This window comes from Lagenorhynchus albirostris, chromosome 6 (genome assembly GCF_949774975.1).
Source record: "Lagenorhynchus albirostris chromosome 6, mLagAlb1.1, whole genome shotgun sequence".
In the NCBI taxonomy this organism is placed as follows: Eukaryota; Metazoa; Chordata; class Mammalia; order Artiodactyla; family Delphinidae; genus Lagenorhynchus; species Lagenorhynchus albirostris.
Genome location: NC_083100.1, coordinates 1,989,169 through 2,008,035, shown reverse-complemented (window position 1 = coordinate 2,008,035; position 18,867 = coordinate 1,989,169). Strand labels below are relative to the sequence as shown.

Genomic DNA, 18,867 nt, shown 5'->3' with positions numbered 1-18,867 from the left:
GGAAATAGACGCAGGGGCCCGCCATCCGCGGCCTGGCATCCCCCAGAGAGACGAGGCCCACGTGTGGTGAGACACACGCTCTAACTCGTTCGAGACCCGAGTCTGAACGGAATCCCCCAGGCAGAGGATCCTGAGGTGACACCCTTCCCTGATCTCTCCACCAGAATGAGCAACGATGACAAAGATGGGCCCCCGGGCATGAGGCCTCAGGCTCCGCTTCACACAAACCCACGAAGTCCAGAGGCAGACCCTCGGACTAGGGGTTTCAGCCCCGGGCTGCGGGACAGGGGTGAGGGCACTCCGGCTCTCATCCCATCCCAGACCCTGGACTCAAATCTGAGGGTGAGGTTCCCGGCCCCTCACCAGCACCAGCACCCAGGAGCCCCTCCTCCTTCCCTGGGAACTTGACCCTGAAGGACGCTGCCGAGAGCCCTGGTTTTCCCACCAAACCCTGCACTTGGTGCAAACATGGTTCCGCCCCTCCTGTTACCAGGCCACCTGAGCAGCCCCTTTGTCCCGTGATTTTAGGGCTGGTGGATGTGCACCCTCTGGCAGTGGGGTGCACGCCCAGGAAGTGAGGTGCGCCCTAGGGACTGGGGTGTGTGTCGGGAAGTGGAGTGCATCCCAGGACGGGGCTCTGCCTGGTGGGTGTGCTCCCCCGAGTCGGCCGCTAGGTGGGGGCCGAGAGCAGTGCGTGAACGGAGACTCGGAAACTCCCAAGCTCCCTCCTCCTTCCCCCGCCCCTGTCCGTCCCACTCTTCCCAGGAAGATTCTCACGCTTTCCAGCGGTTCAGACACTGTTTAATGGGCAGTGGGGCAGGGAGGAAACGTGGCATTCACCACTGAGAGGGCAGGATCAGTTAAAACCCCACCTTCGGAGAAGCCTCCACTTAAAATTCCTGAAAGTCTCCTGTGACGGCAGGAGGTCTGACTGCTCTCACCTGCCCGGCTGGGTCAAGGTCGGCTGGGTCAAGGTCGGGAACAGGACACGCCGTACAGCGATAGGGACGGGCCTGAGACCCCCTGCTGGGGTGCCAACCGTGGCCCTGGGACTCCCGGGGCTGGCACTGCGGGCACAAGAGCCCTTGGGGCAGGGGGCGGGCGGCGATGGGGACAGGCGCAGAGGCAGGTTTCGGTGCTGAAGGGACAGCGCACAGGAGAGCCTCTCAGAGGGCAGCCGGGTTGGCACGAACATACCTGTGACATCCAAAGGACGCTTTTTTAGAGCCGTGACCACTGGCCCATCTTTCCTGCGTAACAGGGGGCTGCTCCGTCTTTCAGCCACTTTCTGCTTTAGCCTGGAGCGTAATTTCAGATTGGGTTCAGATGCTGCACGGAAAGGAGACACCATTACAAGCAGGCAGACACAGCTGGGGTCACGATTATCTCGTGGGCAGTGTAAGAATATGCTCACTGGGTAAATATTAGCTTAACACAGATGCACTGTTCCAGGCTGGAGCAAGGCGGCAACCTGAGGCCTCGGGCAGAAGACGTCCAGCCCCATCCGTCAGTCCAAACACTGACGCAAGTGCACCTGATGCCTTTAGTGAACCGTCTGCGGACAGAGGGTTATACACATGTTGCAGCGGCCACTGCATTTACAAGTAGCTGCGAGGAAACCCAGCCATCGGGGATGGTTTGGGGGCTCTGGGCCACGAATGTTACTATTACCCCTACAGTGCAGACTTTCCCGTTCACCTGAGAATCACAAATTCCTCCCTCGCGTAACAGGCCAGGAGCCAGCTGCCCACTCGAGCTCCCGGACACCGAGAGGGTGCTAAGGTCAACCCGCCCCGGCAAGAGGCTTAGCCATGCTGCCTGCAGGTGTTCGCCTGACCCCTGGGCACAGGTGCTTAGGCTTAGTTTGGTTTTGGTTAACAGCTCTGCTTGTGTGCGTGGAGCCCTTTGCAAACCCGCATCTTTAAGCCCACGGTGGTCCCAGCCTCTGCGCCTGGAGCCCAGACACTCCCGCCCCCGGGCCAGTCCAGTCCCACACTGGGGGTGGGCCGTCTTGGGAAGACGGCAGCCTCACACAGCCGGGCCCTCCCGGTGGCCTCCAGACACAGAAAGGCAGCTCGGGAGTCCAGGGCAGTGGTGAGACCACCACCCAGGAGACGCGTGTGTTCCGAGGCTTTGCTCAACTACATTCAAGCTTCTGCTACTTGTGGATTTGCAAACTGGAGAGTTTTTACCTTTTGTTTTTGTTTTTAATCAGCTACCCTGCTGTTTTTAATCTTTCTGGAACAGGAAGTTTACTGCTGTCTAGAGCAACAAGCAACATAACCAAATGCCCCCCAGAATCGGACGTAAGCTGGTTTGGGTTATAAGAACCGGGCCATGTGTGTGTCTCACGGCCACTGTGACTCTGCCCTTTGTGGAGCACAGCAGGCAGGGCTGGGGGTCCCAGCTGCCGGGTGACCCTGAAGGAGGCTGGGAGGCAAAGGACGGTTGCTCTGTGGATCTTGGGAAGAGGAGAGGAGCAGGCCCCCTAAACGACGCTCCCCAGAGAAATCAAAGATGGGCAAGGAAGGTGCCAGCCCTTCCCAGAGGCTCAACCTGCTCTGGAGGCGCTGGTTCTGGGAGAGGCGCCCTCTGCTTTGCAGCCTATTTGTGTATAAAGCAAGGTTCCCGGCAAGACTTTCATGTCGAAAGATGGAGAGGATCCAACTACAAAGCAGCCTTCCCCACAGCTAAAGGATCCACTTCTATTGTCTTTAATACTATTTTTACATTGTGGAGATAACTGTAGATTCACTTTCATTTGTTTCTATTTCTACACTGAGTTTCTTACTTTATCATTATTTAAAAAGAAAAAAGAAAGCCCAAACCCCACCAGACTAACAGGCAAGGAAACAACAACCCTCCTCCTACTAAGATCTCAGCTGAACCGACACAGGGTTTCCACAAACACAGGTCTGGCCCGGGGACGGAAGCCGCTCCTGAGATCCAGGGCGGTGCAGCCCCCACAACAGGGAGCACGCGGACCCCGGCCCCAGTGGGGGCCCCTCTCAGGGGCACTGAGGTCAGGCTGTCTGGAAGCAACACTGCCGTGTCCTGACATCACGCCCAGCAGCGAGTGAAGAAAGCAGAGACTGAGCCGCCAAGGGTGCCCAGCACGTGGCGGGGGCAGTGGCACAGAATTCAGAGTTCTGTGTGTGTGTGTGTGTGTGTGTGCGCGTGTGTGCTCAGAGCTGCCCTTTTGGGAATCCTGAAAGGACAGTGAAGGACGCTTCAAACAAAGGTGAAAGAGCGGAAAGGAGATATCTGAAGAAGAAGCTGAGAAATCTGAAAACTGGGAGTAAAAAGGCCTGACATCAAATTAACAGAAACACCAGGAGAGGACAGAGCAAACGGAGCAGGGAAAAGCACTGGCAAAGTAACTGGAGGTGTGCTGCTGCATCAGAGGAGACCCAGTGCCCAAAAGGGTCAGCGTGGGCTCGCTGTGGCCTGCAGCCCCTCGCCGGGGGGTGTCCGGAGAGGTTTCAGAGCTGCAGGGCCCAAGGGTCTACCTTGTGAGCAGTGTCGGGTTCTGCAGGGCCCACTCCCGGGGCGAGATGAGGACCTGAAAGTCCCGAAGGAAAGTGGCTTCTAGACCCGACCGCATCATGCATCACGTGGGAGCCAGAATGAGTGCATTTACCAGCACGTGAGGACTCAAAAAACTCACATTCCGCGCGCCATTTCTCAGAAAGCTTGGAAGAGCTGCACCACCAAGATGAAGGAGACCACACACAAAGGAGCATGTGGAGTCCAGGGGAGAGAGGCCGAGGCTCCCAGGACACCGTGCAGCGGGGCCCAGGGGCCGCGGGGGGCCTCCGGGCTGCAGCAGAGCTGCGGACTACCTGCCCTGGAAGAGCAGCTCCCCCATCTGCCAAAGCGTGGGGGTGAATTGAAAGCAAGTACAGGGACACATGGGGAATACAGCCAACGTTTTATAGTAACGACAAACGACAAAATATGACCTTTAAAAACTGTCCAGTGTACAATACTGTACATCAACGGTACCTCAACTAAAAAAACAACAACAACCCGGGCACACAGGAAAGTAAGCAAATGAAAGGGCTGGGCAGGGCTGGGCGGGGTGGGGCAGGGCTGGGCGGGGTGGGGCAGGGCTGGGCGGGGTGGGTCAGCTGTTCCCCAAGTGAGCCTGCGCGGCTCTTTGATTTACGGACATTTATTTCCCTCGGTAACAATAAAAAGAGAACTCTAGAAAGACAAAAGACAGACTAGAATACTAAAATTTTTTGTAGCATACATGACAGAGACAGGATTGGTATGAACGTATAAAGCAACAAGGAAAGAAAAAACAGCTGACAGAAAAGCGATTGGGTGAGCTGCCTTTAAACACTGGACATTTAGGGCCCCTCCCTGTGTGACCGGTATGGTTGCAGACGCTGGGCACAGGGGGTGGACAAGAGAGACACGGTCTGGCCGGCACCCCTGCTGCCTGTCTCAGGAGCGTCGGCCACCCTGCGCCGTGGGAGCGCGGCAGAGGGGTTCTGCAACACAGCACTCAGCTTACTCCCTGGTAGGGAAGATGGAAAGTAAACAGAGACACCCAAACCCCACTAGCGATGACAGAACTGCTCTTTGAAACATCAGAGACATTGTGACTTCCGCACCCATCACACCTGCTCGAGCGACCCTACGAGTGACGTGGGGGAGGGCCCTCTCCTAAGCGGCTGGCAGGGTCCCGCGTGCTCCGCTCTTCACGCTACGCACACTCATTTGAACTGGCAGCTCCATTTTCAGGAGTCCATCCTACAAAAACAGTGAGCAGAGGGACCTATATTTGTGGGCAAAATAAAAACTAGAAAACTGTTACAACTGCTGTAATCTTCGCATGTTGGGATAATATAGAAAAAGGTGCTGCTCTTGATACACTGAAATGGAGTGGTACCCACGATACAGTGTTAACTGAAAAATAAAGTTGCAGCCAAAGGGCAAAGCAGGTGTTTTTCTTGACAAAGAGACTGTCCGTACACATCATACACACACACACAGACGCACACCCTACACACAGGCATAGACCACATCTGCACAGAGAGATGCCAAACCCGTAACGGGAGCTGTCTCTGGGGGTAACACGCACATGTGTGCGTTCTACTTATGTTCTAATTTGTCGTATGTACGCCTTCCTTCTGGGATTTTTAATTAACAAAGCACTCTACTTGATGCTTAGGATTGGTATTTTCCTACACCCTCTTTCCTACTCAGTAGTTTCAACAGCGTATTTCAGGTGGCCATCAAGCTCAGATATGAACAGGGCGTGTCTGAAAAAGATTCGTTCAAGTCTCACTTCTCAAGTGAGGAGGAGTCCAAGTTTGATAGAAATCGAAGTTTGGAGCGAGGCCCTTCTCAGCGTAGACACTGCCTAGTACTTGACCATACTCGCCATCTCTGCAAGTTTCCTTGGAAAAGCACAACAAAGCCTTTTTGAAAACCTGAGCACTTTCACACCTACTGTTTAATGAGCACAAAGTTGATGGAAGACAGCCCAGTACAAAAGCCCCGTGCGGGGGCTGGAAGCGGAGGGGGCCCGGCAGGGCCAGGCACTGTGGAGTGAACCCCCTTCTCTCCGTCCGGGCAGCTCAGAAAGGGCCGATTCCCTGGCCCGGCCCCGAGCAACAGCCGCAGGGCATCTACCACCCTGTACCTGATGCATATAAAAGACACCCAGGCACAACTATGCAGGGTGCGGGCGTTGCCCACCACTGCCCAGGCCACCAGGATGCCACGGGTTCCGCAAACTGCAACAGAACAACACGTGGACCACGCGGCGACCGGCCCCTTCCCACACTGCAGAGACGAGCATCACGTGACAAAGGCGGCTGTGACCTCCTCCCTGGTGACCTCGACCCACGCTACACGTGGACGTAAAATAAACTAGTACAACTACTGTTCAGCTCACCAGGAGGCAGGGAGAGAGCTTCGCTTGTTCACTGACACATGTGGCCACAGTGCTCAGAGACGCCCCGCTCTCCACCGGCTGCTGCATGCCGCCTTGCCTCCGGCAGACCCTTGTCAGGCGGTGGAGGCCCTGCTGGGGTGCAGGCTGAGGAGTGGGGCCAGGGCCTCTGCAGAGACCTGAGACGGGGCCTCGGTCCACTCTATCTGTACTGGGGTGAAAACCTAGCTTTGCCCTCCACGTGCCCGGGGCCCCTCCCTGGCTGGGCCCCACAGGCGGAACCTGAGGTCCACCCTGGGCCTGGACCCTGCCGTTCACCTCCTCTGGCGGGACTGGAGGAGGCTGAGGACTGTGGCCCGTCCCCCCGCCTGCCACAGCAGCTCAGGGCCCGGCACCCAGGAAGCGCCCGGCCACTGCTCGCTCACTCATCGCAGGGAAGACACAGGCGGGCGGCAGCCGTTGCTTGGGCTCGGGCACGAGGCACCGCCTTGGAGTGAGCGCACCCCCTGCAGGCTAAGTGCCAGGAACCCAGAGGACCCCGGCTTACTGTCCTGTGACTTGGCAAGGCACCCAGCGTGAGTGTCCACCCAGGGGCCACCGCCAGCCCTGAGCTGGTAACAGACACACGGCTCCCTGCAGCCCTGGACTCTGTCCCCTGGGGCCGTCAAGGAACCACTGGGACAGCAGTCGCTGACAGCAGGGCCGTAAAGGCTCACTGAGGGGTCTTCAGTGACTGGATTGGGTAAAACGGGCCACAGGTATGCCCCACGCTCACTCTACAAACCGGACCCTGCCACCCCCGAGGGAACGCTGACAGGGAAGGGCGGGGGAGGGGCTGGAGGGCGCGGCTCCGTGTCCCTGGTGGCCTCACTGGAGGCTGTGCGCACGGCCCACGAGCGGCCAAATCCTCCCTTCTGCTCCTGACCCCCACCCGCCCCCTGACCTGCCCTCTGAGGCAGCAGCCCCACACGGATCCACCCCTGAAGTAGCGGCACTGCTGCCCCATTTCACAGATGTGCAAACTCGCTCGGCGAGGCTGTCTGCCAAGGACGCTGGACGGTGAGGGCCAGGCTGACTGCAGAGCTGTCCCTCGTGAAGCAGGGCGGCTTCAGCCAGCAATGGAGAGAAACCCGTCACGTTTCCCGTGTCTCAGCAACCAACCAGTGTTTCCTGTGAACAGCTGCTTCCCTCGGGGGAAGCTGTGCTCTCCAGAGAGGAAGGGCCCTGAGGGAGGTGGACGGCTCCACCCGGCGGCCAGGAGCCCAGTTCTCCGTGTCCTCCGGAGTCTGCTGCTCCAGGGGCCGTGGGCACCACGCCTGCCACGCCCAGGGCGGGAGGAAGCACGGTGCGCCCAGTGCACCCACTTTACTGATGAGAGACTGAGGCCAGGAGAGCCTCAGGAATCTGTCCTGGGGCACGGAGCTGCAAACCAGGCGGGAGAGACCCGCCAGGCTGCAGGACCACCGCCCACTCGCTCAGAGCCCTGCTACCCCGGCTGCGCTCCCACTAGGGCCAGGCTTCCCGGGGCAGGCGCGGCCTTTGTCTCCTCGCCCAGGGCCTTTCCAAGCACAGGCCCCCGTTTCGCTGATTGGAGCGTGGCTGATCTCAGCCCCAGGCTCCAGAAGGGGGGCGTGGAGGGCAACCTGGGGGAGCCGGCCTGGGTGCCGACAGACGCCCCTTTCTACAGAGCCCGCAGGCTCTCAGGGTGAAGCCCACACCCTTCTTGGGGGACCATGGGTGACAGCCATGCACTCGAACTGGAGAGAAGAGGACAGAAGCTGCACTTTCACCTTGGATGAAACCCCGCCCACGTGGGCAGATGCCTCCCCTCTGACACGGGGGGCGGGGTGGGTGGCCTCTGCCGACCCCCTGCACCCTGGGGCCCCTGCCCCCCACACCTGTGCTGGGGTCAAGTCCACGGAGGCTGAGCTGAACTCCCCCTCCCTTCACCTCCGGCTCCCGTTCGGGCTTTGCTACACCATGTGCTCTCCGGGGCGCAGCTCTGCCCCCCGAGAGGCCCCACGTCTTCTGTCCTTAGGACAGAGTGGCAGGGGAGCCTCCGGCCCTGCTCCCAATACCTCATCCCCAGGGTGAAGAAGCTGCTTTAGAGCGTTTCTGTCCAGAATGGACCAAAATCCTTTGGAGGAAACAAAATTCGTCTTCATGAAGAAAAAGCTGTGTCGCACATTCCCATTCTGTGAAGCAGGCGCCTGGCATCTCCCACGCGGCCCTGTGGCCGTGGGCTCCACCTGCCACCTCTGAGACCAGGGCAGCTGGCCCTCCGCAGCCCAGGCCCTCACTTCTCGGGGGCAAAGCTTCCGGAAACACCTCTCCTCCAGCCCCTGGCCTTCTGGCCGCCCTAACGCACGGCCCACGGCCCATCTGATTTTTCTTAAAAGGCATTGCCGCTTAAACCACCACCGCTAGGAGAAAATCCAAGCGCCCTGGGAGCCCTGCTTGTGTCTGACACGCTTATCCTTCTGGTCCATGAGGGAACTGCTGACGTAACCTGAGACGCGCACCTGAGGGGCCTCCCAGGACACAGTGAGCTCCCTCCTCGTACAGGTTTCCCTCCCCGCCTGGGACGCCCTCCCCGCCCGCTGCAGCCCCTGCACCGACCTGTCTTTCTGAGAGGAAAGTCATCTTTGGCGTCGTACATGCCCAGGACCGGGTGGCTGTAGGAGACCGACGCCCCGCTCTGGGGCGGGGAGCTCTGGTCCAGGGAGCTGTGCTGCGTCTTCCTGCAGAGAACGGGCAGGACAGAGTCTTAGTGACCCGCACGCACGGGCACACATGGCCGTGCAGAGGGAGCGCGCACGGGAGCCCTGCACAGGTCCCCACGACGCCGGTCCTTCCTCTGACGCGCCAGCCCAGCTCGCAGCCGGCCTCCTCTCTGGGGCAAGACTGAAACGACACAAAACCAACACTGAACAAGCGAACAGACGCCGACCGCAGCCTCCCCCGCCGGGCCCTCGGCGCCGGGGACAGCAGGCTGGCACGACCGCATGCCCGTGGTCCCGGCGCCTGGGCTCTGCACAGCCTCTTCCTCGGGTGTCTCCTGACTGGGTCTGTTCTCAGGCTGGCGGGGGGGGGCGGGTTGTCACCACTGGCCACAGAGGGGACGGTCCTCAGGACACAGGGGACAGAGGGAGACAGGTGGGCTCCAGGTGCAAGGGACACAGGCGTGCCGGACGCAGCTGAGACCTGGCGGGGGACTTCGGGGACAGTGCTGGTGACGTCTGGTTCTTGAGGGCAGGAGCCACGTGGGGACTCCCTTCAGCAGAAGTGCCTTTACGGGGACGGTGGTCCCAGCCATCTCCCCTCCCCTGGGGAGGGAGGGGCTGGCGGCAACACCTCTGCCCTGGGAGCTGATTCATGAAATTTACTTGCTTTATGAGGGGCCGGGCACAACACAAAATCCTTGAAATGGCTGGACAGGGGCGGCCGCCAGGAGGAGGCTGAACGTGGGGATCAGACCTCGGGAAGAGGAGGGTGCCGGCCGCGCCTGACCGTCAGCAAACGTTCTGGGGGCGCGGCCGCCTCTGCTCGGCCTCCTGGAGGCTCAGAAGGTGTAATGAATTCTGTGAGTCCCTAAACTGTGTAATCTGCTTAATGACGTGAAACGAATTTGCCAACTTATGTGGAATTTGTTAGACTATTTATTTGAATACACAGTACTCCACATGTACGCACCTGGTGTTATTTGAATTAAGAATGTGAGCACTTAAATGCTTACAGGTGGATGTTTAAATATTTGAGAGCAAACCGGTGCAGAGAACTTGGTGATCATGGAGCCTAATCCCAGGATCCCAGCTGGCAGCATCATGGGAAGCGCCCAGAGAGCCCCGGAGAACCGCCCTGCCAGGCTGTGCACCCCCTCTGCCCAGGGCACAGCACCTCCCAATCGGGACACATGTCAAGGGGCCAGGGCCGGGGATCAGGGCCGGACCGGCCACCCTCACGCTGGCTGTGCCCTCTTCGTGTCGTGCCGCCAGGCCTCACCTCGGGGGGCCACCCTTGCACAACCCCATTAGAGGTCTGAGGGCAACTCTCTGCATCTGACATCTTCAGGCCACATCCTCCAGGGAGCATGGCCTTGGCCGGTCCCAAACCTCTCCTTCAGTGCCAAGTTCTAACCTGGGAAAGAGTTCACTTGCTCCTTCATAAGAAACATGGAAAGGCCTGTGTGTGTATTACATGATTTAAAAAAATAGACAATTATGATTAATAAAATATTATAGGTAATAATAACTCTTATAGTTATACTTTAATGGTAGAGTTTGTTTGTAATTAAGCCAGAAGTAGGAGAAGCTATTTGTTTAAGATTTTCTAATAGATTTTCTCTTCTGATTTGATCTCTTGAGTTGCTGTCAGTATTCAAATCCTCACTTTCTTGTCCAGCCTTAAAATGAGCTAGAACAGGAGGCAGCTGGCATGAATCTGCCTGTGTGCTGGCCTGAGAGCTCTCAGCAGACCTGCTCTGCGTCGTCCAAGAGTGTGTGGCCCAGAGTAGGCAGCCGGACTGATCCAGCTGGTACCAGCGCAGATGAACCCAGACGTCAAGAGGGACGCACGTCACGCACAGCAGCCTGGCTTCCCCAAACTGCGCAAAACCAAGGGAAACCAACTCATCACTAGATGCCCCGCGCTCAGGGCTCCCAAGGAAAACACAGGCCACCTGCCCTCCAGGGGTGGGGGGGGCACCCGTCCCTCATCACACAGCCCAGGGCTCACACCTGCCCCCAGCAAGCAAGAGTCCGGACGTGTGAGCCAACGCCAAGTCCTGTCCCTGGCTGCATGCACACTTACACACACACACACACACACACACACACACACACACACACACACACACCCGCCCCCCACCCTTGTACCCCGGGGGCAGAACCTGAATTGCCGCTCTCCTGTCTAACTCAGCCCCAACCAGAATCGTCTTCCAGGTTTTCAAGCCTTCATTCCTGCCAGGGGAGGACGCACAGGCGGGTGTGTCTGCTGTGACCCTGGCTGATGGGAGGGGCACCTTGTCTTAAAGACAATCCTTCCTGATGAAGATGGAAAAACAAATATGCCTTGTTTGCTTTCTAAACGTCCCTCTGATTGTAGTACAGAATAAAGCTAAACACAAGTTCGGCCATTTCAATTCTATCAACCATTGGTCTTTTCTATTACCTCAGATTTATGCAGGTGATTTAAAATAAATACAACTTGTAATCACTCACACCAGCGCTGTCCAAAGGAAGTAACACCGGCTACATGTGCAATTTAAAATTCTCTCATAGACATGTGCACACGAGCAAAAAGGAAGCAGTGAAATCAACTTCCGTGTTCTCCTTAACCCAATTTATCCCCAATCCTATCGTATCAACATGTAATCAATCTAAAAAGTATTAATGAAATAGTCCCCGTTCTTTTTTCCCATGAGGCTCTGAGATCCAGCGTGTCTGACATTCACAGCTTGTCTCAATCTGAACAGCTCGCTTCAACGCCCTGGAGCCCACGTGGCTGGTGGCTGCCACACGGACAGCCACCACAGTCTCATATGATGAGCTTAAAGCTGGGGGTTTTCACACATGTACACCATGGAACCAGCACCCAGTAACGATACAGAGCAGCGCCGCCTTCACAGAAGGCCCACTGTCCTCTGGCAAGGGATCTCCACCCCCAGCCCCTGCCGCCTGGCTTCCTGTCACTACAGCTCAGCTGTGCTGACCCTAGAACTGCTGGCAAAGGCATCGCAATGCACAGACGCTGCGTCTTCGACCAAGCTTAGTGTTTCTAGGTGTTGGCAGGCAGCCCTGGGCCTCGCTGAGCAGCAGACCAGGGAGCGGGTGCCCCTGTGTTTCACCACTCACCTGCTGGTGGGCACTCAGCTGCTTCCGTTCTCTGGCGATAATGAATAAAGCTGCTATGACCATGAGGACACAAGTCTTTGCCCGGATGGAAGACTTTACTTCTCTTGGAGGAACACCTAGGAGCGTGGCCAGGTCATGGGGTGGGAGTATGTTTACCTTCATAGGAAACTGCCACGGTGGCTGTGCCACTTCAATCCCCACTGGCCACGTGTAGGGGTCCAGGGCCTCCACGCTTTGGCCAACACTGGGTTTGTTCAATTTCAAACCCACTGGCTGTGAGGGGGCACCTTGCTGCGCACTGCATTTCCCGGGTGACTCACCATCTTTTCATGTGCTTACTGACCATTTGCATCTTTATTTTGTGAGGTATCGGGTCACGTCTTTTGCCCATACTTTTTCAGGAGGTTGCCTGTTTTTTTGTTATTGACTTGTAGAAGCTCTTTATATGTTTTGGATCAAGTGCTCTGTCAGATACATGCATGGCGAATATTTTCTTCCTGCCTGCGCCCTGCCTTTTTATTTTCTTAAGGGTGGCTTTCAAAGAGTGAAAGTTTTACATTTTGATTAAGTTTATGTTTTTTGGTTTATGCTTGAAGATTTTAGTGTTTTAAGAAGTCTTTGCCTACCTCTTCCCCAAGGTCATGAAAACTTTTTCCTATGTTTCCTTCTGGAAGTTTTAACAACTTAGCTTTTACGGCAGGTCCATGACACTTAAGCTGACTGTCATGTGTGGCACGAAGCCAGGGTCAAGGTGCGGCTCTTCCCCATCAAGATTGGTTCTTTGCTGGATTGGTTTTCCAGCAAAGTTTTGCCTTCATGCAGCAAGTGAATGTGTTCCATGATCTGGTTTGGTTTTGGGTGACAAAACGAGAAAGGTGCCAAACCCAACACAAACAAACCCATTCCTGGCTGACTCTGCTGAGACAAGTCCTTCCCCACTGCAGCCTGCACAGCCCAGTCCCCCGGGGAAGAGGGAGCTCCCCACGAAACGCTGGACCCGGGCAAGCAAGCCTCCGCCAGGTCTCGGCTGCCCTGCTCACCAGGGAGCGGCGTGTCAGCCCCTTCTGGCACCCTGCCCCCAGGCCTAGCCACCCTGCATGCCCCCACCTGCCCCTTCTCGGCTCCCAGGTGCTCCTTGCTGACCCTCCTCCCCAAAGCCCTTTCTCCCTTCCAACCTCCTGGCACGTGCAGCTCTGCGGAGACCACCCCTCCCCGGCAGCCGCCAGCACTTTCCCATCCTGCAGGCTCCATCCTCCCGGTCATGTGCAAGCACATCATCATGGCCTCTACTCCTGCCAGCCCGAACACCTCACCCCTCACCCCACCACTCACGGGGTGTCCTGGGCCTCTACTCCTGCCAGCCCGAACACCTCACCCCTCGCCCCACCACTCACGGGGTGTCCTGGGCCTCTACTCCTGCCAGCCCGCACACCTCGCCCCACCACTCACGGGGTGTCCTGGGCCTCTACTCCTGCCAGCCCGAACACCTCGCCCCACCACTCACGGGGTGTCCTGGGCCTCTACTCCTGCCAGCCCGAACACCTCACCCCTCACCCCACCACTCACGGGGTGTCCTGGGCCTCTACTCCTGCCAGCCCGAACACCTCGCCCCACCACTCACGGGGTGTCCTGGGCCTCTACTCCTGCCAGCCCGCACACCTCGCCCCACCACTCACGGGGTGTCCTGGGCCTCTACTCCTGCCAGCCCGAACACCTCACCCCTCACCCCACCACTCACGGGGTGTCCTGGGCCTCTACTCCTGCCAGCCCGCACACCTCGCCCCACCACTCACGGGGTGTCCTGGGCCTCTACTCCTGCCAGCCCGAACACCTCACCCCTCGCCCCACCACTCACGGGGTGTCCTGGGCCTCTACTCCTGCCAGCCCGCACACCTCGCCCCACCACTCACGGGGTGTCTTGGGCCTCTACTCCTGCCAGCCCGAACACCTCACCCCTCGCCCCACCACTCACGGGGTGTCCTGGGCCTCTACTCCTGCCAGCCCGAACACCTCACCCCTCGCCCCACCACTCACGGGGTGTCCTGGGCCTCTACTCCTGCCAGCCCGCACACCTCGCCCCACCACTCACGGGGTGTCCTGGGCCTCTACTCCTGCCAGCCCGAACACCTCACCCCTCACCCCACCACTCACGGGGTGTCCTGGGCCTCTCTCTACTCCTGCCAGCCCGCACACCTCGCCCCACCACTCACGGGGTGTCCTGGGCCTCTACTCCTGCCAGCCCGCACACCTCGCCCCACCACTCACGGGGTGTCCTGGGCCTCTACTCCTGCCAGCCCGAACACCTCGCCCCACCACTCACGGGGTGTCCTGGGCCTCTACTCCTGCCAGCCCGCACACCTCGCCCCACCACTCACGGGGTGTCCTGGGCCTCTACTCCTGCCAGCCCGCACACCTCGCCCCACCACTCACGGGGTGTCCTGGCACTGGCCGCCCCGATCTCTTCACATCACTGTGGCCACTGTCAGAGGACCCCAGTGTGGTCAACCATGACCTCTGCTCTCACCACCCAACCTCCTTTGGGCCCACAGCGCTCTTACCGCGGCTCCCGAAGCCCCCCAGCTGGGGATAGACCCTCTCCTGAAACGGCTCCTGGCATCCGACCCTCGGATCCCATCCCCTCCCCCATGGAGGATCTAGGAGCACCTCCTCACCCTGCCCTACCGGCTACTCCTGGGCGGTGCCCACGTCCTCGCCCACCCGCCCACCCTACCTAACCCACTGCACTGCAGGGCGTCTGCCCGGCAACCCGCCCCAAAGGGGGAAACGGAGCTTTCCCACTGCAACACCCAGGGGGCTGCCACTAGCGGGGGAGACCACGGATCGGCGCCACCACATCGTGGGGCCCCCAGGTGTGCTGCCCCAGAACTCTCCACCGCTCCGGGGCACACGGCTGCTGTGTCTGGCTTTTCGGGGACCACCGCTGCCGTCTCTGCTCTGGGCGAGGCGTGCCGCTGGCTGAACGGCAGACAGCCTGCTTGTGTGAGCGCGGCCTGAGGGGCTGCAGACGCTCGGAGCAGAGGTGGCCTTCATGTTATACCACGATGACCAGCGTCACCTACTGAAGCAAACGGGTTCACTCCAGTGGGATCTGGCGGCGTTTTAGCAGAACTGCTGCCCGTCTGGGAGCTCCAGAAGAGCTACATCCCCCAATGAATTAACGATGATCACGTTTCCATTTATGGAAACTGCCCTGTGAGGTTTCTTCTAGAACAGAAAAAAGCCCTTGAAAAGTTGTAGAAAAGTAGAGTCAAAGCGAAAATCTGAGGCACCTTTGACCATGGTTTAAAGCCACATAACTTTGTCACTCGCTTCCAACTCGGCATGTGTCGACTGCCAGCCCTGCTGAGCCGCGCACAGGCCCAGAGGAAAGGGCCCCGGCACACGCGCATCCTCGCCACAAAGTGAAAGACCTCTTTGGCTTTCAGTTCTGAGCACGAACAAGGCCCTTGGTGGTCTCTGTCCATTAAGCGGGCTCTGGGAGAGGGTTCTTAGTATAAAAACAATGAAAAGACCACAGGTGCTTTTGACTTGCCTGGGAATCAATAACACACCGGGTAGAAATTTGGGGGGTGCCTACGGACGATTTAGACCAGAGTTCCTTTTTAAGAGGTTCTTTCTGTGGCCAAAGAACTGCGTGAGAAGCCAAGAATAATGGTTAGGCACTGGCCCCACGAACGCCTCTTTAAGGTTTGTTTAAAGACAGGCCCCCTCCGCACCTGGACGACGCTGGTCTGACCACATGTGCTGCTGGCTCACGGAGTTTCTAATTCCACGCCCTCCAGGGTGAAGAACTGAGCACCACTCCGGTCTACCCCCAGACCCCGTGCACCCGGGCGCAGGGGAGACCCGGCCCCTCCACTTACCCATACCAGTAGCGAGGGTCACTGGACATGCAGTGGTTCAGGTTCCGGTGGGCCAGCGCCTTCTTCTTATTGAGGACAAACTCCTGCAGCTTCATCTTCACTTCTGTGCTGGCCACAGCACCTGGCGCGGGAGAAAGCAGAGGCGGGTGAGTCGAGGCTCTGCCCCAGGGGACCCTGAACCACGTGCCAGGCAAGGCAGGACAGGGATGGAGAGGGTGGGATTCCCATTCAGGACGCTGCCGACGCCAGAGAGCATCTCAAGGAAAAGAGACGGACAGGAGGGCTTGAAGGAAGAGACCTTCTTCCCAGGAGTATTTTATGTAATTGCACCCTATTTAAAATGCAGCACAAAATCCTATTGTAACCTAACACGAACCCACTGCTGAAGGGAGTTCTAATCCTCTTACATAGAAGGAGGTCCTGAATCAGGCAGAGCAGCTGGGTGGTTTCTTTCTCGCTGCAGCAAGAAGGAACAGAGCCTCAGAGAAAAGGTGCCTGCGACCCGTGTGACAGGGATGAGGCGTGCCTCCCGGGACCTGGGCAGAGGGCAGGGGCAGGGCAGCTGGGGCCCTTTCCAGCCCTGTCAGGGGATGTTCCTGCTCTTTCCAGCCTACAGCCACCTACTGAGACAAAGCGCATTTCACCAAGTGAAATGTGCTTTGTCTCAGTAGGTGGCTGTAGGCTAAAGCTGAAATCTTGGGTTCTGTGTTTTTTTTCTGGTGGTCGTAGCGGTCGTTCACAGCCCCGTTAGAGAAAACTGGCCAATTTGAGAAACAGACACACACAACTAAAGTCCAAGCCCACCACGCTGACTCAAGGTCTGCCGGCACCTCACGTGTTTTCCTCAGAGCTGCAATCAGACTCCAGGGCACTTCGGACCCATCCTTCCATTAGAGACGGCGGTGAGTGTTTTCCCTGTTGTCACACAGAATTCAAACAGCATTTGTAATGGCGGGAAAACGCTTCATGAGGTGAGCAATGCAGAGTTTACAAAACCCTTTCCCAACTGGGAGACATTTTTAGACATTTCCTTTTGTTGTTCTTGTTAGAAACCATGTCGTGTCAACATTTGCAAGTAAATATCGTCCCCCACGCTTAGGATTCTGTCCTCTGAAGAGATGAGCAAAATGCCTGCATCCAACAAAACGATATTAACAGCCCCTGAAGCACCTTCTAAGTTGTTTTCCAAAATGCCTCTATACATGACCACCAAGTGCAACCCCACTGGCCATAGACCAGGTACCCTGTGTCTCTATCAGTACTCAGAAGTACCACCTGACCCACGTCTCTATCTCTAATAGTATTTGGGAGTACCACCTGACCCTTGTCTATCAGTACTCGGGAGTACCACCTGACCCTGTGTCTCTATCAGTACTCAGGAGTACCACCTGACCCATGTCTCTATCTCTGATAATATTTGGGAGTACCACCTGACCCTTGTCTATCAATACTCAGGAGTACTACCTTCACCCTGTGTCTCTATCTAGTAGCACTCAGGACTACCACCTGACCCACGTCTCTATCTCTAATAGTATTTGGGAGTACCACCTGACCCTGTGTCTCTATCAGTACTCAGGAGTACCACCTGACCCTTGTCTCTATCAATACTCAGGAGTACTACCTTCACCCTGTGTCTCTATCTGGTAGTACTCAGGAGTACCACCTGACCCACGTCTCTATCTCTAATCGTATTTGGGAGTACCACCTGACCCTTGTCTATCGGTACTCGGGAGTACTACTTGCTGCAAATGAGAAGACCGCCTGGTTCCCTCTGCCAGGCCCTGACAGCCCTGGGGACGTACACTGGTTCTCCTCTCCAGTGATGCACCGTTACGTCCTTGGCTCGCTTTTCTTCCAGAGTCTTCCTGTCGCGTGTGTGGTGCCGCTGTGGGTCTGTGTGTACACTTTAGATGTGCAGCCTTTAGTGCGTGTGGCTTTTCTTCAGTAATACATCTACTGGCAGCCGCCATATGCTGGTGCGGCGCATTTAAGCCTCACACGAATGCTATAAGCTGCGCTGAGGGTGGACAGCGCCAGTGAGGTTGTTCGGATGCTCGGTCTCGCCAGCGTCCCGGCTCCCAGCTCTGCGTTCTGCTTGCACATGCAAGGTCTGTCCTGGTCTCTCACTTCCCTTTAAAATGTGGATTATATTCTGAAGCTGTGAGATAACAGAAAACAGTGGTCTCTGCCCTGGTCCAGGCACAAAGCTCCTAAAACGCTTGCAATTCCCTAAGGGATCAGAGCATGAGAAGCATCTCTTGTTCTCACGGGGCTCCTGGGAGGGGGATGGTCACCAGGAACACCAAGCCTTGACGAGAAGCTTGGCATTCTCAGCTCCACCCTCACGCTCCAGAGTGGGGAGAGGGGCTGTAAGCGGAGCTAGTAATTGATCATACCCACGTGAGGAAGCCTCCACAAAACCCCAACTGTACGCAGTTCAGAGAGCTTCCGGGTTGGTGAGCACACCTGCACTGGGAGGGGGACCCCGACCCCACGGAGACAGAGTCTCCTGTGCCTGGGACCCTCCCAGACCTCACCCTCGGTATCTCTTTATCTGGCTGTTCATCTTCCTATGGGACTGAGTCCTGAACCTGCGAGATCTGATGCTTGCTCTGGGGAGATAGTGTCAGAATTGAGTGAAACTGTAGGACACCCACCCGGTGTTGCAGAGAATTGCCTGTTATGGGGAAATCCTACACATGTCTGGTGACCAGAAGTGTCAGGAGTGAAGTGCTCTGTGGGAGCGTGGTGTCTACGTAAGGCTGAAGGAGAAACACGAGACGAGAGCGCTGCGTTTTCCCAGCACTGGAAGGAAAAGACTTAAGTTTTTCCTAATTCAGATGTTCCAGTGCTTGTTTTTACGGCATCTATTCTAGTTTATCCATTGTGATTTTTTTTCCATTTCCTGGAAGCTTTGAATTTGATCTTTTCACTGGTTTGGGAAACAATCAGTTTCATTTTATCCTTGTTTTTCTGGTGTTGGATTTTCATTCATTTAGTGGTTTTCTATTATTTTTCTTTCACATTTCACTCTGATGTATGAAATGAATTTTGGTGTATAAGACTCTACAGATATTTTGAGAAATTGCTCATAAATTATTAACATCATTAGAGAAATATCTTTCTCGTCACCTTTATCCAATTCCAAACATAACTGTTATCATTCGCGAGTTGAATTTCTGTCTATAAATAGGTCTGCGTTAAAGGCAGCATCCCACTGTGG

General features: G+C 56.9%; 1 protein-coding gene across 5 annotated transcripts in view; it reads right to left on the bottom strand.

Moving 5' to 3' along the window:
- HDAC4 (histone deacetylase 4) overlaps positions 1 to 18,867 on the bottom strand; it is a 244,201-nt gene that overhangs the window by 73,228 nt on the left and 152,106 nt on the right. For all 5 annotated transcript variants that reach the window (XM_060151668.1, XM_060151671.1, XM_060151670.1 and 2 more), the window contains 3 exons: positions 15,645 to 15,765; positions 8,528 to 8,649; positions 1,198 to 1,329 (listed from right to left, as the gene is read on the bottom strand). In XM_060151668.1, the coding sequence (XP_060007651.1) occupies positions 1,198 to 1,329; positions 8,528 to 8,649; positions 15,645 to 15,765 (375 nt within the window). The remainder of the gene's footprint in view (positions 1 to 1,197; positions 1,330 to 8,527; positions 8,650 to 15,644; positions 15,766 to 18,867) is intronic.